This window comes from Bos mutus, chromosome 1 (genome assembly GCF_027580195.1).
Source record: "Bos mutus isolate GX-2022 chromosome 1, NWIPB_WYAK_1.1, whole genome shotgun sequence".
NCBI classification, from domain to species: Eukaryota; Metazoa; Chordata; class Mammalia; order Artiodactyla; family Bovidae; genus Bos; species Bos mutus.
The window spans coordinates 112,371,757-112,396,361 of NC_091617.1; the positions used below are offsets into that span (position 1 = coordinate 112,371,757).

General features: G+C 42.3%; 1 protein-coding gene across 3 annotated transcripts in view; it reads right to left on the reverse strand.

The window, feature by feature from the left end:
• The window catches only part of ARHGEF26 (Rho guanine nucleotide exchange factor 26), a 136,058-nt gene extending 116,938 nt beyond the window's left edge, over positions 1-19,120 (reverse strand). The window contains exons 1-4 of one of the 3 annotated variants that reach the window (XM_070374471.1): positions 18,974-19,120; positions 17,412-18,555; positions 15,692-15,731; positions 12,059-12,204 (exon numbers count right to left, since the gene is read on the reverse strand). In XM_070374471.1, the coding sequence (XP_070230572.1) occupies positions 12,059-12,204; positions 15,692-15,731; positions 17,412-18,494 (1,269 nt within the window). In that variant the 5' untranslated portion in view covers positions 18,495-18,555; positions 18,974-19,120. Of the gene's footprint in view, positions 1-12,058; positions 12,205-15,691; positions 15,732-17,411; positions 18,942-18,973 lie in introns of those variants that run through there. The other 2 variants (XM_070374462.1, XM_070374468.1) reach the window with 2 other exon arrangements.
• Between the last annotated feature and the right edge of the window lie 5,485 nt (positions 19,121-24,605).

The following is a 24,605-nucleotide window of genomic DNA, read 5'->3' on the forward strand; positions in this document are numbered from 1 at the left end:
TTCTCTCTTAAGAAACTCAACAGGTAGCTATCCATGGAAGCTGAAAGAGTAACATGAGGAGGGCCAGGACATGCTAGGTAATCTCAAGTCTAAGTTACAAGAAGTCAGAAACTGTGTGTGTGCAGGAGCTTTCAGGAGAGCACACAGACCAGGCGAAAAGGGAAAATAAGAAGACAGCCAACAGGCCACTTCTGAGATGAAGTCACGTTATTAGCCAGGTACCCACCTGATGGAAATGCGGTTTCTGCTCTTTCAGGGCCCTAGGTACATGTCCGTTATTTAGACAAACTTGAAAGGCTCTGCTCCAGGTAACCTCAAGACCATAAGAAAAACAGTAGGAGAGTAACCATATTTGTCATCTCAGAGTCTCAGCTGCCTCAATATATGGTGGAGAAACAGCAGTCACCCTCATGGTATTGTCACAAGGATGATATAAGCTGAGTGAAATGACCTAGTTCAACCCCCGGAGCACGGTATCCTCTGCAAATACTGGGTTAATACTTCACCTACATGTAAAAAAATTAATATCATGATGATCCAATGACAGGTCCCAGAGCTACAGCCACCCTGCAAGTCAGCCTCTACACTGACTGTTCACACTGAGACCAGCGGAGTATGAGTTTAGCAGACAGCAGCCATAAACCTTTGTATATCACTACCAGAAGCAGGGTTTCCTGCTGCCCCAAATGGGTACTGTTCCATTTTTATTATTGCAGTCAGATGAGTAGTAGAGTTTATCTCCTACACCAAAGGGGAAAATAATCTTCAATTTCCTTTCACTGGCAATAATACTTCCTTCTGCAGAAGCTGTCCACTGGCTATATAGTCCTTATGCCCCCAAATAACAGATATATAGGTAACAAATGCCAAAATGATCCTAAGACAGAAGAGTACAGATTAATCATGCAGAAAATCAACAGGCTTTAAGTATTCTGGATAAATCAAACAAATTTAGAAACAAACTTTTAAGCACTAGCTCCATATTTATAGATTCAGTAGTAATTTCAATGACGACAATTTCTCTATTCAATCATCTTGGAGACAAATGGCTCTGTGGATGTGGAATGGCCCCATCACTGGACCAAGAGAAGAGACACCAGAAGGGGACATCTTAAGGTCAAGAGGGCAAACACAAGAGTCTGATGGATGATTTCCACAAGCCCAAGCTTAGTACTATAGAGCTCTTCCCCGTAGTTATTCAGAACTCCTCAAGCAACTGAGCTGGGACTTTCCCTGGTGGTCCAGTGGTTAAGAATCCACCTTGCGATGCAGGGAACATGAGTTCAATTCCTGGTCGGGGAACTAAGATCCTATATGCCATGGAGCAACTAAGCCCAAGCACCACAACCACTGAACTGGCATACCACAACTAGAGTTCATGAGCCTCAATGAAAGATCCCACGTGCTGCAACTGAGACTAAATGCAAATTAACACATAAAAAAGTAAAAGTAACTGAGCCTTCTTTCCTTTTACTCTAATTACACTGTATTCCTATAGACCCCTATTGTTCTTAAATGCATCCCACCCGCCTCCCGAAAAGAAATTATCAAGTGGAGGACAAGGCTGTAATTTAATTTGATTTCATAGTGTGCAAACACCTAACATAGGTAGTTTTAAACTATGAACATACCAAATTTCCTAATGTATCAAAGACATTTATTAAATCCAGGATGTAGCCAAGCAAATGTCAAGAACTTTTCTTTTAAAATAAAAATTAAAAACAGTCTTCCACATAGTCCCTAAATAGGAAACTTTCTGGCTATTTTAACTGCTGGGTAACTTTCTGTTATTTTCACTTATGGGATTAGGTTTTGTCTTCATTCATTCACTCATAAATTCATCACAGATTTACTGCAAGCCTACTGTAATTCAGGCACTGTTTCATGTGTTAGGGATAAAATAGAGAATATAACAGATAAAAATCTGCCTTCATGGAGTTTTTATTTCGGTGGGAAAATATGGACAATTAATAAGAAAAGTAAATCACATAGTATGTTAGAGGGGTGTCAGGAAGAGGATAAGAAAAGTTAAGGAGGTGGTAGTGAAAGAGTCATGTGTAAGTTGAGGAGACAGCAAGTGCAAAGGTCCTGAGGCAGAGTGCACCTCGCCCTGGAGGAACATCAGTATAACTGAGCAACAAGCAAGACAGAAGCAAGAGAGGAGTTCAGAAGAGTAACCAGGGGCCGACACACAGTCTCACCAGCCTCTGTAAGGCTTGGTCTTTAGTTTGAGTGGAGTTAAGAAATCACTTAGCACTTCAGAAAAAACATGATAACTTAGTACACTGTAACAGGATCACAAATCAACAATATAATTATATAGCTGCTGTTTGGAGAAGAGACCTATAGGCACAGAGGCAGATGCAGGGAGCTGAGCTGGGAAGCACAGGGGACAATGCCCCTCCATGCTGACAGAATGGCAGCAGCAAAGCAGCTCTATTCTGAAGGTACAGGCAACAGGCTTTGCACCAAATTGGAAGTAGGTTATGGGAGACAGAGAAATGTGAGGAATGGCTCCAAGGGTTTTAATCTTCAAGACTGGAAAATGCAGTCATTATTTGCTGAGGAAAAGAAGAGATTGTGAGAGAAGCTGATTTGAGTGGGAGAGAAGGGAGTGATCAGAAGTCACCTTTTGGACAGGTTAACTTTGAGATGCTGGCTGCTGCTGCTACGTCGCCTCAGTCATGTCCAACTCTATGTGACCCCATAGACGGCAGCCCGCCAGGCTCCTCTGTCCCTGGGATTCTCCAAGCAAGAACACTGGAGTGGGTTGCCATTTCCTTCTCCAATGCATGAAAGCGAAAAGTGAAAGTGAAGCTGCTCAGTCGTACCCACTCTTAGCAACCCCATGGACTGCAGCCTACCAGGCTCCTTTGTCCATGAGATTTTCCAGGCAAGAGTACTGGAGTGGGGTGCCATTGCCTTCTCCTGAGATGCTGGCTAGATACCAGAAATGAAGTTGGAGATCCTTGTGTGATGCTCAAGGAAAGGTCCAGTCTACAGATAGAAACCTAGAGATCATCAGATGCAGATGATGTATTTAAAGCCACAAAACTAGAAGCAATCAACCTGGGAGTGCAGATCAGGGAGGAGCCCCAAAGATGGAGCCTTCGGACTCCCGTCAGTTAGTGACTGGAAGAATAAGAAGTACTCACAAGGAGATCAAGAAGCTCCAGGTGCACTGACTTGATCTCAAATCCCCTGACCCTCTATCACCTCAAAGGGTCTGTGTACGTGATGTTTCCCTGCCTGGGACTCCTCCACCCTGCACCCACCCCCTCCAACAACAACTCTGCCCTGACATTTATCTTGCAGCTGATCAGATGGCAGCTTTCGTCACCTTCTTTGCCACCTTCCCTTGACTGACAGCAATGTGCCCAAACAGATGCCCTTCCCCACAGGATCTCAGAGCAGCACAAGCACAGCCTTCATGGCAGTCACACAGCAATTCTGCATGTATTTATGGGATTATTTGGTGTCTGTCTTACCAGTTAGGGTGTCTGCAAGGACAGGAAAGCAGGTGGGGTCTATTTGTACTCCATCACCAGTGTCTAGAATAGGGCCCTCCATAAAGAATAGGGGAATGAAGGAATCCTTGATCAACATCTCTCTCATCAATTTTCTGTTAAATGAAATAAGACCCTCTTTGTGTGGGTCCCAGGTCAAGGTTTTCAGTTGAAACATCTTTTGTACTTACGCCAACCAAAATAAAATTCCCTTGTGCTCATGTCCTCCCACTTTCTTGGAGCACCTGTCTCTTCTGCCCCCTACCTCCCCTTGGGGCCTCAGGGATACACACCCATATTTTCACAACCCATTGTTCTCCCCAGAGAATAAATATTGGCACATAAATTAGAGTACTTATTTGCCCTTACTTACTAAGCTCAAGCCAGAATATTTATTTTTATTCTCAATCTCTATATATTTCCAAAAAGGGTTATATAGTTCAAGTTCCACCATCACTATTATTGAGAAAAAATACCATTTCTAATAGTGATATGAACAACATGAAATGCACTGAGCTATACTGATGTGTCCCCAGTATTTGGAGATAAAAGAAAAAACACTCCCAAACTGGAACTGAAAAAAAAAAATTATAAACACACACTTCAAATATATATGTGTGTACATTTTTCTAAAGAGAAGGTCTGTGGCTCATAGCTTTTACCAGATTCTCAAAGCAGATAACAGCTCCCTAGAAAAGAACGATGACAAAGTGCACTTCCATCCTACAGACTAACACTGAGACTAGAAAGAACACTGAAATCATCATGTATAGACATGAAATAATTAAGAACAAGTTTTAATATCTGCACAGGCTTCCTTGGTGACTCAGTGGTAAAGAACCCACCTGCCAACGCAGGAGACTTGAGAGACATGGGTTTGATCCCTGGGTTGGGAAGGTCCCCTGGAGTAGTAAATGGCAACCCACTCCAGTATCCTTGCCAGTAAAACCCCATGGACAGAGGAGCCTGGTAGGCTACACAGTCTATGGGGTCGCAAAGAGTCAGACACAATTTAGTGACTAAACAACAGCAACAATATCTGCACAGTATATTATTTATGTAAATGCATATATTCTTTATTTCTTCTCCTTACATGTATATACATGGATTTTGAGAGGAGTGTTACCAAATTGAGAAGAAATTTCTCTCCCTAGAGAGAAAGGGAAAGACTGGGATTGAAGATATGATCAAGAGAGACTTTGGTCTTATCTGAAATGATTTAATTTTTTTTTTTCATGGAGAATGTGTTAAGCATTGCTTATATAGTCAAAATTAGCTTTCAAACATGTTAAGGGAATACCTTAATTTAATTGTACTCAAATGGCAAGAGAGTAACAGAGCTCTGTCCTTGCCTCAGACTAAGCAGACCCCAGCTCCAGCCCTCTTGGCTGGACCAGGATCTCTGCTGGAGGTCTCAGGTCATGCCCACATAGACCTCCAGTTCTGTTTATAAAGATACAAACACTCCAAGAGACCTATTGTCCAACTTAAAAGCTTGCACCAGTACACACCTAAAGCCCTGACTGTTTACATGGTGAGTACTGAAAGTAAGCCAGATGTGAAAAATGAGAATTTTTTTTCTATTTTTTTTAAACATAAAAGATAGATATGATAAAAGACATTAATCACCATTTAAGGTAAAAAAAATAATTTTATGAGGCTGCTGTTGCAAAAATGTAAATGGAAAACTCTATGACTAAAGAGATTATTTTAAGCAGCAAGTCACTGAACAACTGAAAATTAATTCAGACAAGTGTGAAAATGTAAGGGGAAACGATGAAAATTTCAATGACCTCTAAATACTTTAAGCATTTCTGCAAACAGAAGGATATTCAGGTTTATTACATCTGCTGAGCACTGATTTTCAGTAGAAAACAGTCTGTCTTTTACAATAAACATAGTATAAATTCTAAAAGAATAAGTCCCACCAGATGGAACTGCTAAGACTCCAAAGTGTGTTATAAGTATAATGAAATTATACTTATAATCAAATAGCCAGTTTTCAAATCATCCTTTCTAGTTCAGCAGTTCCAGAAAATCATCCAGAGCAAACTATGTGTGTCTTAGGAGCGAAGTCCAGTACTCAAGAGATCAAAGTCCTAATTCTGGTTACAAACCTAGTTGGCCACACTAGGGACAGCCGAAGACATACCTCACAGAACACGTACAGAAGCAGTTACAGAATAAAGTGTTTAAAATTTCTGAGCACACTGAAAAAATATGCAAAGCGAGCAGGATTACTGAGAAGTCGCCTGTCAGCAAGTCCAAAGGAATAGTCCAGTAAGAGGGTGACTGTATGAGGCATGTATCTGGTGACTGCATTTGGTATTGAGCCCAAGTAGAGTTCTTGCCTCTGGAGCCTGAACACCCTTGTCAAAGGTACCTGGCGTGTCAAGGCTATGGGAATTACACAAACACTCCATGGCAAACAAATGGGGTCAGGGCAAGTGTGGCTTTGGGACTGTCACCAAACTTAACAAATACTAGTTTCGCAACTGTCATTTTTTCAATCTAATGCATAGTACCTGAAAGGGGGAAGGGTCGAGTTATGACAAAAGGCAAAAAAAAACACCAGGCAAGGTTTATTTTTTATTTTCTGTAATACTGTAAAGCCTTCCGGGATCCTATGAAAGGATAAAACTTATTAAAAACCGGAAGCTCTCTGCAGGGGGTGCTCAGCTGCTATGCACCTGGCACTAACTGCTACAGGTATGTAGTGTTCTATCCCATACCAGTAACACAATCAATATTTTTCTTCAAACCCACAAGCCCAGAAATCCAAGCACTGTGCTCTTAGTCCCCACAATGCCAGTTTAGGTGAGTTGTTGAGTAAATCACCTGTGGATGGCAGGTTCCTTTGTCTCTGGGCACAGATCTCCAGAGGACAGAAAATTAGTTTTTCAAATTGAAACTTCAAGTTTCATTTCAAACCAAGAAAAACCTGAAAACCACGATCATTTAAGTTATTTTGCATACATTAGTGTTCCCCAAGACCTGAAGTGAAAGTGAAGTCACTCAGTCATGTCTGACTCTTTGCGATCCCATGAACGGTAGCCTAACAGGTTCCTCCATCCATGGGATTTTCCAGGCAAGAATACTGGAGTGCGTTGCCATTTCCTTCTCCAGATCTTTCCGACCCAGGGGTTGAACCCTGATCTTCCACATTGTAGGCAGACACTTTACCATCTGAGCCACCAGGGAAGCTCAAAGAGCAGCAAAAAGTTATGTTCCCTGGAATAATGAAGAAATCCTGTATTTCCAGTGAAGAAAAGATTGATGTACTCTGACAATCAAGTAAAGGAAAATAAGTCTGGCACCATCTGATGACATTAAGGAGCCCAGGCTGTGTTCCTGACACGGGAGAAAACCCCACTTCTACGTGGAGGGGACCTGCCAACAAAGCCACATTGATACACACATTCACCAAGTCACTGTAATCCAATCAGGGAAGCCCGAGGCAACCTAAACTTTCTCTACTATGTTAAGGCCCAATTAAAAGCCTCTCTTACTCATTCCTAGGTGACGACAACACTCCAGTTAAAACTGTCGCAACACCTTACACGGAGAACCACCTCTTGCCTATGTGGTTGTCCAATGAAACTGAAGGAGACACATTTGTTTATAACAAATGCACTAAGGCAAATTTCACACAGACTGAAGGTTTCAACACCTTACAAAACAAACAGAAGTGACTGCAAATTGCTGCTCTTTTAAAGTCTCCCACACACTGGATGCTTCTTACAGTTAACTGATAAGACAAGTTTCATCATCTCAGGAGGCAGTCAGGAGTTGGCAACAGAGATAAGTTGTTTTCACAGCATAGGACAATCAACAGCAGCTAACACACAGGTGTGCTCATAAGCACCCCTTCCCAAGTAGAAAGTCAAGATAGATCCAAATAGAGAGCTAACCGCTTTGCCAGAAAACCCTTTGTTCTACTCCCTTTCTGGAATCAAGGCCCCACTCAGAGAAGAGTTTTGTGTTAAAGACTGGATGGGGACAACCTTACTTATTTGGTATTATTAAAAATTAAGCATGGAAAGATGATGCAAAAAAATACAAAAAGTCGAAGTGCTCCAAAACCTACCTTAACCACTGCAGCCCCTTTACCAGAAGAAATCAGGGCACAATATCAGACAGAGATAATGGAGGTGCTGACTGCTTATGGAAAATATACTGACATTTTTCATAATTCACGAAGCCTCTTTTCTTTAGGGTCCTAACTGCAACCTGGATATTTACTAACTACTAGAATTTTTAAAAAGTAACAGCTGCTTTTTGTTGTTAAAAGTATCCAGTTTTTAAAAAAGCCTAAGTGGACTGCCACTTTTTAGTGGACAGGAAACCCATGTGGGAAGGACAGAATACAACTTCAGGACAGTAATGACACCTGGGGAGGCAGGAAGGAGAAAAGGACTGGAGAGGAGGATGGTTAACAGGATCTGCCTTAAAAACTAGAGGCCTGAATATTAAAATGTTAACATCTGTTCAAGCTGGTACCTGTGTGGCAGGTACATGGAGATCTATTATACAGACTTACATGTTAGTTTATCTGCATGCTTGCCCTCTTGCCTTTCAAGATGGCCCACACTCTTGTCCGTGGAGTGTGTTTCTCTCTAAATAAATCCACGTCTTACCTATCACTCAGTCTCTTACTGAATTCCTTCTGCCACAAGACATTGAGAGCTTCAATAAATCCTGAGACGAGGCATGATCTCAGTTAAAAGACCATGAGTTCAAGTTCCAGATCTGGGATTTAGCTAGGGTCAAGTCCTGGACTATAGGTTCAAGGCCCAATTTGAATTACATGGTTTCAGAGGGTACATTACAGATGAAACGACTTAAGAAATATGATTAAGTAATCACAATGTATGACTTTATGCAGATTCCCATTTAAATAAATCTTAAAAAAATATGAAAATTGAGAAAATGTGAATACTGACTGGGCACTGGATGGTATTAAGAATTTTTTTCTGAATTTTTAGTTGTAGCAATTTTGATTATTTTTTATTTTAAAAATCTGTATTTCTCTGAGATATATAATGAAATATTATTTACAGATAATTTTTCTGCATACTTGAAGTTGTTGTTGTTCAGTCACCAAGTTGTGTCTGACTCTTTACAACCCCAGGGACTATAGCCTCCAGGCTCCTCTGTCCATGGGATTTCCCAGGCAAGAATACTAGAGTGGGTTGCCATTTTCTTCTCCAAGGGATCTTTTTGGACCAGGAATCAAACCCACATTTCCTGCACTGGCAGGTGGATTTTTTTACACTGAGCCACCAGGGAAGCCCCGAGCTTGAATTAAAAAAAAAACTTAAAGTGTTTAAAAGTGAAACAGAGACACAGAAGGGCCAAAGAAAACGCAGGCTGGAGCCCAAGTGATGCAAAGGGCAAAGTCCAATCATGATGCTTTGGTTAAATGTAATTGCCAAGCAACACAATAAAAACATACAAGCCCTGGGAACATTCAAATCCAAGATAACACAGTTCTGCAGTCAGAATCTACATTTTATCACCAGATAGTCTTCTAATATCAATTTTGTTAACAAAAGGCACAACAGTACATTGATCCTTTGCCAAATCAAATGCATGCCCATATTTGAAGTACTGAAAGTTTGAAAGATACAAAGTGTTATTTAAATTTCCATATGTTAATCTAAATGAAAGCCAAACTCCAGGAAGCATAAATATGGCAGCCTGACTTTCGGTACTAAAGCTAAGTTGGAGAAGTGTGTAAGTGACAGAGAAGTACATGTTTTTATTGAGTATTCAGAGATAAACAGCAAGATTTAGGCCTGGGCTAACAAATACAGCTGCTGCCCTAGAGAGAAAACTCAAAAAATTCAGTTTTCTTCTCGAGTATCCCCTACCAAATGGGCTACACCAACAATAGAATGACAGTCATCTAGGGTCAACTTGGCCTGTTACGTTGCCAACAAAGGTCCATCTAGTCAAAGTTTTGGTTTTTCCAGTAGTAATGTATGGATGTGAGACTTGGACTATAAAGAAAGCTGAGTGCCGAAGAACTGATGCTTTTGAACTGTGGTGTTGGAGGAGTCTCTTGAGAGTCCCTTGGACTGCAAGGAGATCAAACCAGTCAATCCTAAAAGAAATCAGACCTGCATATTCATTGGAAGGACTGATGCCGAAGCTGATACTCCAATACTTTAACAACCTGCTGCAAAGAACTGACTCACTGGAAAAGTCCCTGATGTTGGGACAGACTGAAGGCAGGAGGAGAAGGGGATGACAGAGGATGAGATGGTTGGATGGCATCACCAACTTGATGGACATGGGTTTGAGTAAGCTCCAGGAGTTGGTGATAGACAGGGAAGCCTGGTGTGCTACAGTCCATGGGGTCAAAAAGAGTCAGACATGACTGAGTGACTGAACTGAACTGGCCTGTGTGGGGGCCTCCCAGGTGGCACTAGTGGTAAAAAATCTGCCTGCCAATGCAGGAGACACAAGAGACACAGGTCTGATCTCTGGGTCAGGAAGATCCCCTGGAAGAGGGCAGGGCAACTCACTCCAGTATTCTTGCCTGGAGAATCCTATGAATAGAGAAGCCTGGTGGGCTACATACAGTCCATGGGGTCGCAAAGAGTCGGACACGACTGAGCAACTACGCCCAGAGATAGTCTTGGGCTCATGAAACATTTTTTAAAACTTAAATTAGGATGATACTTGAAGGGACTTCCCTGGTGGTCCAATGGCTAAGATTCTTACGCTCCGCATGAAGGAGCTGGAGTTTGATCCCTGGTCAGAGAACTACATCCCACATGCCGCAACTAAAGATCCTGCATGCTGCAACAAAGATTGAAGATCGTGTGCCACAAGTAAGACCTGGCACAGCCAAATAAACAAACATTAAAGAAAACAAACAAACGGGATTTTGCTGTAGTTGTTCACTCACTGAGTTGTGTCCAACTTTTTGGGACCCCATGGACTGCAGCACACTAGACTTCCTGTCCCTCAATATCTCCCAGAGTTTGCTCAAACTCAAAAGTCTGACTTTCTGTATTCTCTTTTCTAAATATCAGAAAATATTGCAACACTGAACTGGTTTGAACTAAGCGGCAGCTGTTCAACTTATACAAGGCCTGTGGATCACATTTCCCGCCACTGCCCATCACCCACCCTCACCAGCATCAACACTACTTGGCCTGCCTCCCTGTGGGCATTTTAATCTGTGGTGTAACACTAAGGATGTCACTCCATGGTGTGACACTGTTAATACATAACTTCCCCTTAGCACAAAATTAGGGGGTAGAAGGGAGAAAAGGTTTGGTTTTTTGAATTCTGAATTCCAATGCAGTGCAGAGAGGGGAGGAAAAACCTGAGCCAGATGTCATCTCCATAATCAACATACACGCATTTCCATGGTCAAGTTTACAAGTGCTTCTTCACTTACGCTGACGGTACACTTAGGGAAGTACACTTACGTACACTTACGTACTTCCCTAAGTACGTGAGATTCCTCATTCTGGACTATGCTCATTTCGGCTTAAGAGAGAATCACTTCTGCTTCCATGTTGCTAAATGACTCACAGAGGTGCACTAGCTTGTTTTTCATGCAACATTCCCACCACCCAAGCCAGTTATGGGAACTCTTTCCTACCTACAAACGCTGTACCCAAACTCACATCACGTAAACTAAGCATCACACTGTGACACTGTTAAGCCAGGAGGAAAAGAAATTATGGCTAAACACTAAAGCGGTTTGATGCAGAGAGGAGAATTTACTCAATACAAAAGTAAGTATCAGACACTGGCCCACAAAAGATGCACATGTAGAGACAGGACAGATGCCATTCATTAACCAATTTCAAGAAAATATAAATGTGTCTCTATCAAATGAAATTTCCAAGGAAGAAGTGTAACACATTTCCTGTTTTACATAGGTACTATACATACAAATATCATACATACATATATATTGTTGTCATTCAGTCGCTAAGTCATGTCCAACTCTTTATGACCCCAGTGGACTGTAACCCGCCAGGCTCCCCTGTTCATTTTTCAGGCAAGAATACTGGAGTGGATTGCCATTTCCTTCTCCAAGGGATCTTCCTGGATCAGGGATGGAACCTGAGCCTCCTGCATTGGCAGGTTCATTCTTTACCACTGAGCCACCAAGGAAGCCCCCAAACATACGCGCACACAGCCATAATTATGATACAGTTTAGATATATTAAGAGATATTAAGCTATCCCTTAATGTAGATATATTAAGCTACCACTACATACACACTATATAAAAAACAAGAAAATATACTGAGAAAGAAGAGTTTCCAGAGTCCATAGTACATCAGTCTTAAAGCACTTTATTTTATAAAAACATGATAAATTTTCCTGATCAGAATTGTGAAAGTTCACTTTCTCACTGCAGAGTTTCAAGAAATATTTCACAATCTAAAAGGAAGAATCTTTCTCCTTAGGGTTACAGGATCACTGGTAAAAAAAAAAAAAATTAAAACCACAACCAGGTATAATTTCCACAACTTGGTCTCTTTAATCCCACAGATAGAAAAACATAAGGTACACACTCACCGCAGACAGCTGGCTCCACGTGGACCTCAGAGGCTTGTGGTGAATCACAATTTTTTCATCGGATTTCTGTTCTTTTGGCTCTGACTCCTCATCGGAGTCGATGTCAAGGGCCTTTTCTTTGTAGTTCTGATACAGGACAGCGTTTTCTGCAAAAAAGGAACCAAACCCTACACATCACTAATTGTCACCCCCCCATCATGTTGCTACTTGTTCTAAAGAAACCCAATATTTATATGATGTTTGGCCTCCAGTTTAATAAACAAGAGATAAATGGATTTCTTCATGAAGAGTCATGATCAAAAATTTATTTTCTCACTCATACAGCTCTATCCCCCCATTCATCTGCAGGGGACAGGAAAGTGCCTGTACATCAAATGCCAACTGAAGCAAAGTTTCCATGACTCTGTCTACCACTCATGAAGGTCATGTCTATTACCTAATTGTTTTTTAGGTTAAATTGAATTTACACCCTTTTATTTTTCAATTTAACAAACATTTATAGTACATCTACAATGTGCCAAGGGCTGGGAGTAAATAGAAAATAAAAGACACTTTCCGTGCCCTCGTGAGCCAAAAATTTAATTAGAAATATAGTAAAAGTCAGTCATTCATGAATTCATTCAACTGATACTTAGAAAATGTCTACTAGACGCCAGTAAATGCTAGGTGCTGCGGATACAACAAAGAACAACAACAAAAAAAGAGAAAAATCTCATTCTTCAAGGAGCTGACATTAGAGTGATGAAAGAAAGAAAATAAATAAGCAACTTTTATAATATGGCATATGCTGAAAAGTAACATGGCGAAAAATCAAACAGAGAAAGGGTGTTATAAAGGGTGACATGTAGATTTTAAACAGGGTAGTTTAGGAAGGTCTCATAGAGGTGACATTGAAGCAAAGATCTAAAAGAGGTTAAGGAAAGAAACCATCTCTACAACTGGCAACAACAGAGACATCAGCAAACAGAGACAACAGCAAGTACAAAGGCCCCGGGGCAGGAGTCTGCTTGGTGTGTCTTAACGATTTGTACAACGATCAGCAAGGAGGCCTGTGTGGCTGGAATAAGTTAAGGGAGGGGAGGAAGTATAGGAGATGGGGGTTGGGATGAATAAAGGGCTGACCATATAGGGTCTTGCCTCAATGCCATTGAAAGGACTTTTGTTTTTTACTCTAAGTAAGACAGCGAGTCATTTTAAGGTTGAGGACACAATGATCTGGCACAAATACATATCTACAAACCAAAAGATTTATACACAAGTACTCTGAGAACAGACTGTCAGCAGGACATGATTTAGTCTGGGGGTCAGAGAGGTGTTAATGAAGAAAATCTTAAGATCTGAAAGCCGAGAAACCACGGAGCTACAGGAAAAAACCACCTCCAAAAGCAAGAGGAAATAAATTACCTTAGAAGAACAAAAGAGGTCAAGAACTGGAGTGTAGGTGTCAATCAGACAAAGGGTGTAAGGTGAGTTTAGGGAGAAGAGCCAGACAGTTCAAACCAGACAGAACTGGGTTTTATCCTGAGCCCAAAAGCCAGAGTTTCTTTCATACTGTAAAAGTTGTATTTTATCCCGACTGCAATGAAAACCCACTGAAAGACATTTTTAGATTGGAAGAGCAAAACATTGACTAGTTAAGGAACTAATTAGGATGCTCTTAAAGTGGTCAGTGAAAAGCAGTGGAGACTTGAGGGGGTTGGACTGGATACAGGGGTCAGACTGGCTGTGGTGGTCAGGATATTTTCTAGCTCTGTTAAGTCCCACAACTGAAGTGGAAGAAGGGAACTCCAGAAGAGATTCAGCTTTAGTGGAAAGATTATGAGTTTGGTTTTGGAACATACTGAGTTTGAAATGCTTTCCCCATCTACTGAAGCCAGCAAACATCTGCCTCATTTCTCATCAACTATGGCATGTTCTGTATGCATCATCACTAAATACTGAGAGTTCATGCAAGATTTTACTGTTCTTGATTGGTCTGCATATGAAAGCAGATTGTAAGGGTATAGATCTCTGCAGAACCCTTTAAAGTACTTAATGTGTGACATAAAATGCATTTGGACATTGTTGATATGATGTCTCATTCATCTCTCAACAATGTAGGCAATTATTAGCTTCATTTTACACAGGATAAAACAGGCTCAGTGAAGTTGAGAGGCTTGTTTAATGTCACTCAACTGATGACTAGAAGCAGCAGGACAGAAACTCAGGTCTCCGGTTCCAATATCACAGGATCTTACCACTCAACCACACAGCTTCCTGACTTACATTCTTGTTAGTCATCAACTGCTAAGACTCCTGCATTCCTCATGTACATATATGTGAAAAAGAATGTCTAGGTCATCATATTTACGAAGAGAGGAGAGGGTGCACAGAAACAGCTCCTTGTAAAAGGAAACAGCATAAAACTAGTTATAATGAAAGTCTGTCCTCAGACTTCAAAAAAGCTCAACATTTTTAACTATTTGAAGCAAAGGTCTCAAAACTAATGCCAAATTCCAGGATGCAAAACATCTCTCATGATTGATATTAGATAGATGCTCTGTTCACTTCACAGTCATAACAGGGTACAAGAGAAAGCAAAGTGCGTGAGAACCAGGTGTCTGTCCTGGTCCTGGCTGTGCGACAGTGGATAAGGTACTAAGCCTCTTTGAGATTTCCAGATTCCTCGGTTATAAAATCTGGACGATGACTTTATCCCAGCCAGCAAAAATACTCTATCTGGGTTTCTTCCCCATAGAAAACATTTTTCTAAGATGAATACAATAAGTACATTTTTATAAACTGGTCATATTTAAATGATAAAATGGGAACTGATTTTTATAAGAATGATATGGGGAAATGTTTTATAATCAGCCAGGTTGATACAACTCTGGGTGGTTTTACCTTTGATTTACTTACAGAGGGGCATACCCTTCTTCACTGTTCTTTTAAAGGCAGGAAAATCTTACCATTTCAAAGAATGACAGGAAGTAACTACCCTCACCTCCACCACACTCCCCCAGCTCTACAAGCTCTTCTGGTCCATTGACACTGGATCCATTTACACAAAGTCCCCTAATCTGATTAGGGTCTGAACACCTGGTGAAAGCAGCTTTTGTTTCCATCCTTCACAAAAACACTATATGAGGTTGAAACTCTTAGCAGTAGGGTTCTGTTAATGAAGTGAGTTCAATTTCCTCCAAATTGAAACTTGGTTATGAAACCATATTAATGATATTAAAATGTAGAAATATGGGGATAAGAACATTAAGTCAAAGGACATATGACCTAAGGAAATACGGACATAAGATCTACATGCCAAACCTTCAGAATTTTAAATTGAAGAGCTAGAGTTTATCCTTAATCTTTCTTCATTTTTTGAGGGAGGTAGGGATGGAGCCAGAGTAGAGGAGAATTAAAAATCCCAGAACACTGGTCTGACAAAGTCATCGGCTTACAAAGAATGCCATTAATTTTATTCACTGCTGGTATTACTGGATGAAAATTTAGCTTAGTGCAGAGCTTTGTGCTGTATAATTTGAGAAGTTGTACATTTTTCTCATCTTGTGTTTTTGTTACTTCAGTTGGATTTCAACTTATAATTGATATTCCACATTGAAACAGCAATAAAAGTCTGGAAAATCAAATGCTTACCTTCCCCATCAAATGTTCCTTGTCCTTTCAGCATTTTTTTCTAAGAAACAAGAAAAGCAAAAAGAAGAAAAGCAAAGCAAACTATGTATGAATGAGCCAAACAGAAAATACAGCTATTTCAAGAAAAAGTACTTTTTTTGTGGTCACATTCATTAGATTTCCAACAGCATGCACAGATGATCCCTGGAGCAGTCATATGACTACTACCACTCACTAAAAAGATGAAATAAAATGTACAATATCCCCCATGCTCAGCCAATACAGCTTGAGAATCCTCAAATGACCAATAGTTTTTAGCTTATTACTGATGATTCACCATCACTGTTAAATTGAACTCTGCTATACTTGCAGAGTTGGAGGGGTGGGGAAGCACATAAAATGTTATGTAATTTCTTTACTTAGAAATTAGTTTGCTTAGTCGCTCAGTCATGTCCTATTCTTTGTGACCCCATGAGTTGAAGCCCTCCAGGCTCCTCTGTCCATGGGACTTTTCAGGCAAGAATACTGGAGTTAAGAAGACATTCCCTTCTCCAGGGGATCTTCCCAACCCAGGGACTGAACCCAGGTCTCCTGCATTGCAGGCGGATTCTTTACCATCTGAGCCACCAGGGAAGCCCACTCATGATTCACCACCACTGTTAAATTGAAATTTGTTAAACTTGCAAAGTTAGAGGGGGAAAAAAAATACACATAAAATGTTATGTAATTTAAGGCCATAGGATCTAAAATAAAACAGGCTCACTTGTGTATTACATATGTGACATTTATATAGACTGGTTCCAGCTTTCTGATTAATCAGGAAAAGATGTGGCTGCCAAAATGAATTTCTGCCCTATTGCTGAGATCTGTCTTGTGTCTGGAGAAGGCAGCACATGCACACTCCAAAATCTCCTTCCCTAGTCTTCCCTATTTCTTCATGTCATATTTGGTAATATTTTAAGGAGTGCAACTCCTAGGTCTTTATCTGGGAGCAACGCCACACCATTCACTCCAACCTGAAGTTTCAAGCTACCAACTTGTTAAATGCACTCAAGGGTCAAGTGGGCACAAAATGGGAATGAGATGCAACCAAAGCCACTGGTGAAAGAAGCCAGAAAGAACAAAGATGACTACTATGTCTTTTGTGATTCTGGCAATTGACTTTTACGATTCACATTTTACCTGGACGGTATTCAGTATGTGGTCATTACGGAAAGGAAAAAATATTTCAGTAATTAAATCACTAATGTAAGTACTTAAAATAATCAACCGGCTGAAAGGAAATCAGTGTTTTCCTGTATCAGCTGTGGTGAATCAGCAACCAGTAATAGACACTTCTAAACAAGCACCACACTGGCGTGACCACTTAATCAAGAGTGCAGATCCACGCCTGCTTGCCACCCCCTTTGCAGCTACCTGTATTAAAAGTGTTCAAGATTCACTCCACCAATACCTAATTTGCTGGGTTTTTTCTCCTACTTGTCCCCCACATTTTGCCGAACTTAGAAAATGAATACAGTGATAAGAGTTTCAGTTCCTCCCATGAAACTGCATTAACCTGGGCTGTGCCTACCAGCAATAAAATAGCCAAGAGATAGATTGCAGGGGTCTGATCAACAAACAATAAAATTAAAAAAGAACAATAACCTTTGGTTCCCTCTGTGCCCCTCCTCCCCACCCCAAACATCTTCACTGGCGGCTTAATGCCTGCCTAACATGCGACACTCTTGCCCACTTTTACCTTTATCCTTCCCAGGCTGGAAAACTTCTCCTTGTCTTCCATCACTGCTTTCAGAACCGGCTGGGACATCCTGTTCTTCTTCTTCGAGGTGCCAGGACTGTCAAAATCAACGCCACTGACCACCGCCCTGCGATAGGAGGTGGACCGCAAGCCTCTCCGCAGAGACCCGGGGCTGTCCAAGTCGTGCTCCGCCTGGCCGCCCTCGTCCTCTGCTGGGCCCAGGGGGGCCCCAAGGCCCTCCACCATGCTGCGCACCTTGAGCAGTCTCTTGTGAGGTTCCACGTTCAGACTGTTCGATTTACTAATTTTAATTTCCGAGGCCAAGCTCTTCGGAATGATCTGCTGTTTTCCCACTTTGAGGGCGGCGGGGCTGTTTGTGCTCAAAACCACCGAAGGATTCTCCAGGAGTTCGTTTTCCGGTGAGGGCAGCCTTTGGAGCGGCAGTTTTTGTTCCAAAGACCTTTTGGGGAGCGAAGGAGAGAGTCTCGAGGGTCCTCGCTCAGGGTCCTTAGCCATATTGCCGGAGAGCGAACCGGCGCCTTGGGAGGAGATATTAGGGGAAAGCCCATTTGCAGCCGGCGAAGGCAGGGGGCTGGTGGGGAATCCGGTCTTGTCCCCCTCGGGGCTGCAGGGGGAGGGCGCTCGAGGAGTCCGCGGGGGGTGCAGCTGCTGAGGCGCTGGCTTGGTCACTGTGCCGTTCGCTGGGGACTTGGGGGAGCCGCCTGACGCCACTCTGGGGACTTGGGGTGACTTGGGCCGTCGAAGCCGAGGAGAGACAGCCCTGTACTCCTGGGAGACGGTCCTCCCATTGGTCACCGCCCTCCGATGGGCGCATAGAAGCGGGGGGCTCCTCTGGACCGTCCTGCCGTCTGAGGCGCCGGGCACTTCGGCCAGAGTCTGCGCCGCAGGGAGCGTCTCTCGGTCCTCCACCGGGAAATCCGTGATCAGCAACCCGCTGGGGCTCTGATAGGACTGGGGCCTCGGCTTGCTCCGGCCCAGGAGCTGGGGCTGAGGGGTTGAACGCCTCCGCCACAAAGGAGTTAAGCTGTTGCTGGAAAAATCCACTTCGCTCTCGGTGTCCATAGCGGAGCCTCGGGGGTCAGCCCCCGGGGGGGGGTGGGGGACAGCACCTAGTCAGTCTTGCCTAAAGAGGAAAGAAGTCATGGAGCTTGGTCTCCGGACTACCAGGCACGCCTTGCAGACGCGCGCGCTCTGAGCCCGGGGATCACCCGGCTGCCGAGGGACACAACTGCGTTCAATTACCCACCCTTTCTGGGGCAAAAACTGCGCCCACCGCGGCGAGGGGTCCAGTACAGAAACCTGGGTCGCGCCCAGGCGAATTAATCCAATCACCTCCACGCCTCTCTCGCGGCCCAAGACCACCCGCACAGAAACAGACCGCCACCAAATCGCCGGTGCAAACTGATGCACAGGAAACTTGGGACGAGTTCAGCTTTCTTGGGAAACTCGTCGCGGGACGCTCCCCTCCGCCGCCATCCAGCGGCCCGCCCCCGTCGTAGGTCCCCTAGAGCTCCAGCAGCCCGTCTCCCAGGCGGATTTACCTTCAGGGCTTGTAGCGCCCGGGGCCGACGAGCACCCCCGCCCAGTGGGTGGCCCGGGTCCCGGACCGAATCTTTGCAGCGGGAGCTCTGGAGAGCTCAGCAGCGGACCCAGCGTCGGCTCCGCCCCCAAGCTTGATCCCGCCTACGGCATTGGCCACGCCCCGGCCCGCCTCAGTCGCTGCCTTCTGGGAGCCGCTGCCTTCCCGCCCTGGTCTCTCGTTAAAACACTCAAGCGCACCTGGGCTGTGTGCCGAGCTCCGGGTTCCCGGCCACGAGATGCGGGGAGGGGGCGGCGTGGGAGCTGCGGGCGCGCAAGGCTGTTGCTCGGAGCACAGCGTGGGAACAAACGTAGGAGCCCTGCCAGAATGTAATTTGCGAAGTCCTGGGCCCCCCGGGGGATCTCCCTGGTAGAAGCTCGGAATGCCGAGCGTAGTGAGGTCCGTGAGGCTGGAACGCGTAGCTCTGAACGCAGAAAGCCAGGCGCCTCTCAGTATTCGGGGGGTCTTAAATCCGATGCCCTACTCCTCTGCTTAAAATATCTTATGGACCGATAGGCTTGCTTGTGCCTGGAGTATTTCTGGAGAGATACTTATAGCCAGTTCGGGGGAGGACAACTGGGTGGCTAGGAAACCGGAGGGACGGAGTGTTTTCATTCAGTCATCTTTGGATCTTGTATGCTTTACCTATTAAAAATAACCATAATTTAAATTGCAAAAAAAAAAAAAAGCGTACTGGTTTCTAAGCGTACACAGGATAAAATTCAAAATCCTCTCCAAGGCCCTATAGGACTTGGCAACTGAGCACAAGCACACCAACAGGAAGTGCTTACCTCTGTAGCCTAGACTTCCCCCAACCCCTGCACTTGTTCCTTCACTAGTTTTAGGCCATACCCACCAAGTTTGACAGCCTCAATCCTTCCCTTTTGTTTCTCCTTGACCTTCTGACCTGTCCGTCAGAGAGGACTTCCCTCCTGAATCTGATTATGGCTACGCTTATTTACTTTCCCGGCCACCTTCTCTCATCTATCGACACTCATCGCAAATGTGTTTAATCATATATTTAGTTTTATGTTTATTATCTGCTTTGTCTTCTTTTGACTGAAAGCTGCAAGAGGGCAGGGGCCATGTTTCTGTATTGCCCCCTCTGTATTCCAGGCACAAAGAGTGGCACTTAATGAATATTTGTCGAATGTATGAATGAATGAGAGGGTGACCTGAATGAAGACAGTGACCAACCACCACAGAGTACTCTGTTGCCAAGTAGTAGAAAGTTGGCTGTGTCCTGGACAAGCTCCAGCAATGTGAGAAGAATAAGGCAAACTTGAGAAGACAGATGATTTTTAGAATGTAAGATCTGTGTAATTAATTCTATTACCAAGACATATGGGCTGTTCTCCAAACTCTTTTTTGGCATTCACAAATTCAACAAGGGGTGTACTGCACATCCACGAAGTGTTCCTGTTTTCCCTGGATAGGCTGAATTTGATGACCAAAAATAGTAAAAGGCAATTTCTGGGTGGTGATGAGATGAATGTTTTTCATGCTTATTTATACTTTGCTATACTTTCCAAATACTGTACATTAAATATATGTTGCTTTGATTTGAGATGTTTTCATAAGTAGAAGAAATGGCATCAAAATATTTATAAGAAATTTTTCTAAAAAAAGAAATTTACCAAATATTTTGATTAGAAGATATGGCTGATTATATACTCATACCTATGCACTTTTTAATATAGGGTATTTTTCATACTAACATGTATTACTTGTATATTGGGAAAATATAATAAAGTTAATTTTTAAAGTGCTTAGTTAATGACAGATGAAGTGTTATCTAATTCAGGATGCAATCTGTGACTTACATTAAGAAGTTTTAAATGGTGATGTGAGAAACTAGCTTCTCTTCAAATTATGCTGGTTCTGCAAACAAGCGTAGCTGATGATTATGAAGAAATTGCAGGATATTCATACCTCATTCCTAAGCAACAACATAATACCCACCAAAACAACAACAAGGAAAAAACATGAAGTTCTGTTCCTTCGCTAAGCTTTGAAATCCACAGATCTACTGCCCATTTTATGGTCTATTCAATTTATCATAATTATTCAAATCTAGGGCATTTTTGATAGCATGTGCTATCAAGAAAAAAAAGAGCTGTGAATTAAATTATGACACTGTGTTGTAACATAGGATCTTTATAATACTTATGGTTTTAAATTTAGATATGATTCTTTCAGTAATGTACATATTTAGAAAAGGAAAATATAAGCAAAAGAAATTGATTAACTATTTCTACAAATTCTGTACACGAGTCTGATTTTCCTAAATCCCTCTTCACATAGAACATCATGCACTTGTCCACACAGTATCATTGATATACATGCAGTATTTCCTAAAAGGATGGCCTAACCATGTCTCTGGGATTTGGTTCCTAGCCAGACATTCATTCTTCAAGTTTGATGCTGGCACATTCCTATTAGATTAAAAACATAGTTTTCTTGTTCAACTGAATTGTATGTCACTACAACCTATGTAGGGCTTCCCTGATAGCTTAGCTGGTACAGAATCCACCTGGAATGTAGGAGACCCTGGTTCAATTCCTGGGTTGGGAGATCCCACTCTGGTATTCATGGGCTTCCCTGGTGGCTCACATGGTAAAGAATCTGCCTGCAATGCAGGAGACCTGGGTTCAATCCCTGAGTTGGAAAGATCCCCTGGAGGAGGGCATAGCAACCCATTCCAATATTCTCGCCTGGAGAATCGCCATGGACAGAGGAGCCTGACGGGCTACAGTCCATGGGGTTTCAGAGAATCAGACACGACTGAGCGACTAAGCACAGCACAGAACAGCATAGTACAACCTACATATCCTCTCTATTAATGGCCAGAAAGAAGTTTCTGACAAACTGAAGTTCCAGGCCCTCGCTGCAATCCTGTGTGATCCATGAGTTGGTTATATTACCCTCTTGTTCCTTTGCAATTTCTTTCATCTAATCTGACACATCTGGCAATTTCTCCTGCCTTCAACTGCAGTTCTTAGCATATGGTTTTGACACATGTAGTATTAAATTGCATAGAACTCAGTGAAATGATGACAATTCAAATAGTTATAACTATGTTCACAAATGCAAAGGCAATGCCAACTATATCAGGACTGCCCCATGGCCAATGGCTATTTCTTAACATTATAGTAAGATGAGTCGCTGGTAATGCAGTTGGTAAAAAAAAATCCACCTGCAATGCAGGAGGCCATCTGCAATGCAAGAGGCCTGGGTTTGATCCCTGGGTTGGACAATCCCCTGGAGAAGGAAATGGCAACCCACTCCATTATTTTTGCCTGGGAAATCTCATGGACAGAGGAGCCTGGCAGGCTACAGTTTATAGGATCACAAAAATCAGACATGACCTAGCGACTAAACCACCACCACCACCACCATCATCACACACCCCAGTTTCAGAGATGTTAAAAATGTGAGACCAAAGTGCTTCTTAGAATTGGAGAAATACAGGTCCGTCTAGTCAAGGCTATGGTTTTTCCTGTGGTCGTGTATGGATGTGAGAGTTGGACTGTCAAGAAAGCTGAGTGCCAAAGAATTGATGCTTTTGAACTGTGGTGTTGGAGAAGACTCTTGAGAGTCCCTTGGACTGCAAGGAGATCCAACCAGTCCATTCTAAAGGAGATCAGTCCTGGAAGGACTGATGTTGAAGCTGAAACTCTAATACTTTGCCACCTTATGCGAAGAGCTGACTCATTTGAAAAGACCCTGATGCTGGGAAAGATTGAGGGTAGGAGGAGAAGCAGACGACAGAGGATGAGATGGTTGGATGGCATCACCGACTCAATGGACATGGGTTTGAGTGGACTATGGGAGTTGGTGATGGACAGGGAGGCCTGGGGTGCTGCGGTTCATGGGGCCGCAAAGAGTCGGACACAACTGAGCAACTGAACTGAAGTTGAGTAAGGTGTATGATGAAGCTCCCTGTTCCCTGAAAGCCTCTGTGAAGGAGTCTGGGTGGAAGTGGACCTGAAGAATATGTAAAATGTCATGAGACAGAGGGGAGGAGAAGGATATCTTAGAGCCATGTCCCAGAATGAATAGAAACACGAGGGCATGGCTTGAGAACTAATATTTACTAAGTGCCAACTATATTTCAGGAACTAATCTCAAATTAATCCTCTCTCCACTTAAATAGGAAGAAGCCGAGGGTCTAAAAGCTTTTCTTGTACTGTTGGTAAGCGGTTGAGTCAGAATCCTATTAATAACTGGGATCTGTCAGACTCCAGAGCTCTGGAGCTCCACATACCAGAAACTAAAGTCACAAGAACAGGGAATTTGCATTAAGAAGTTGTCGGAGATTGATTTGGCTAAATAGAGACTAGATTGCGGTGTGTGACATAAACTGAGGGGTCTGAATTTTACTTGGATAACATCTGACACTCTGAAAGTATTTAAACTTTGCTGTCTTTTAAAACAATATACCTGATAACACCAATTTCAGAGATAAAATAAATAAAAATAAACAGATTTGTTTGTGCATTAAAAAAAAAATCCACCTAAACCCATAAAATCTGAGGGAAATCTTCTCTTGGAAAGAAACTATAGAAAAATATTTAAATATATGCATAACAGACAAATATTAGTATCTAATCACTCACAAATCTTTAAGGAGAAGACTAACAGTGGAAAAATACACAGAGTGAGAATAATTTTAGAGTAGACACGAGTGCTTTCTATACATAAAAATACACTCAGCCCCAATTGGTAACAACAAAATTAAAACAGTAATGAGATCATAGTTTTTCATTCATTAGATCAACAAAGATTAAAAAAAAAAAAAACATGATAAAAGTGCAGGGAAAAGAGGATTCTAACTCATTCATGGTAAGAATGTAAACAACTTTTCTGAAAAGCAATTAGATGATACTTAATCAAAACCTTGAAAACAGGCATATCTTCAACCAAGTAATTCCATGCCCAGGAAATAACCCTGAGGAAATCATCTTTGATGTGTAAAAATATATATGTTCAAAGATGTCTATTAAAGCATTTCTTACAGTAGCAAAAAATCACAATCTGACTCTTTACCAAGAGATTTGTTAATAAATCATGATGTAAAATGCAACAACCAAAAATAATAGTGTAGACATAAATTACTTATACAAAAATTCAAAATACTGTATGGTAAGTAGGAGAGAAGAGTTATTTTTGAACGAATTATGCAGAATGTCCTACATTGAGTTTGTTTTTTTTTTTTTTTAATGCAAACAGCTGTGTATAACTACTTAATGATAGAGAATCTGCCTGCAATGTGGGAGACCCAGGTTCGATCCCCAAGTTGGGAAGATTCCCTGGCAAAGGAAGTGGCAACCCACTTCAGTATTCTTGCCTGGAAAATCCCACAGAGAAGCCTGCTGAACTACAGTCCTTGGGTTGCAAAGAGTCAGACACGAATGAGTGAATTAACACAACTACTTAATATCTAGATTTGTAATATTCAAAATGTTAGCATGTCCACCTCTGGGACAAAATTAAAAGTGGTATTTCGTGCTTTGCTGTAAAACAAACCACCTCACCACTTAGTGGCTTAAAATAGCAAATTGGGAGAATGGCATTGAAACATGTATAATATC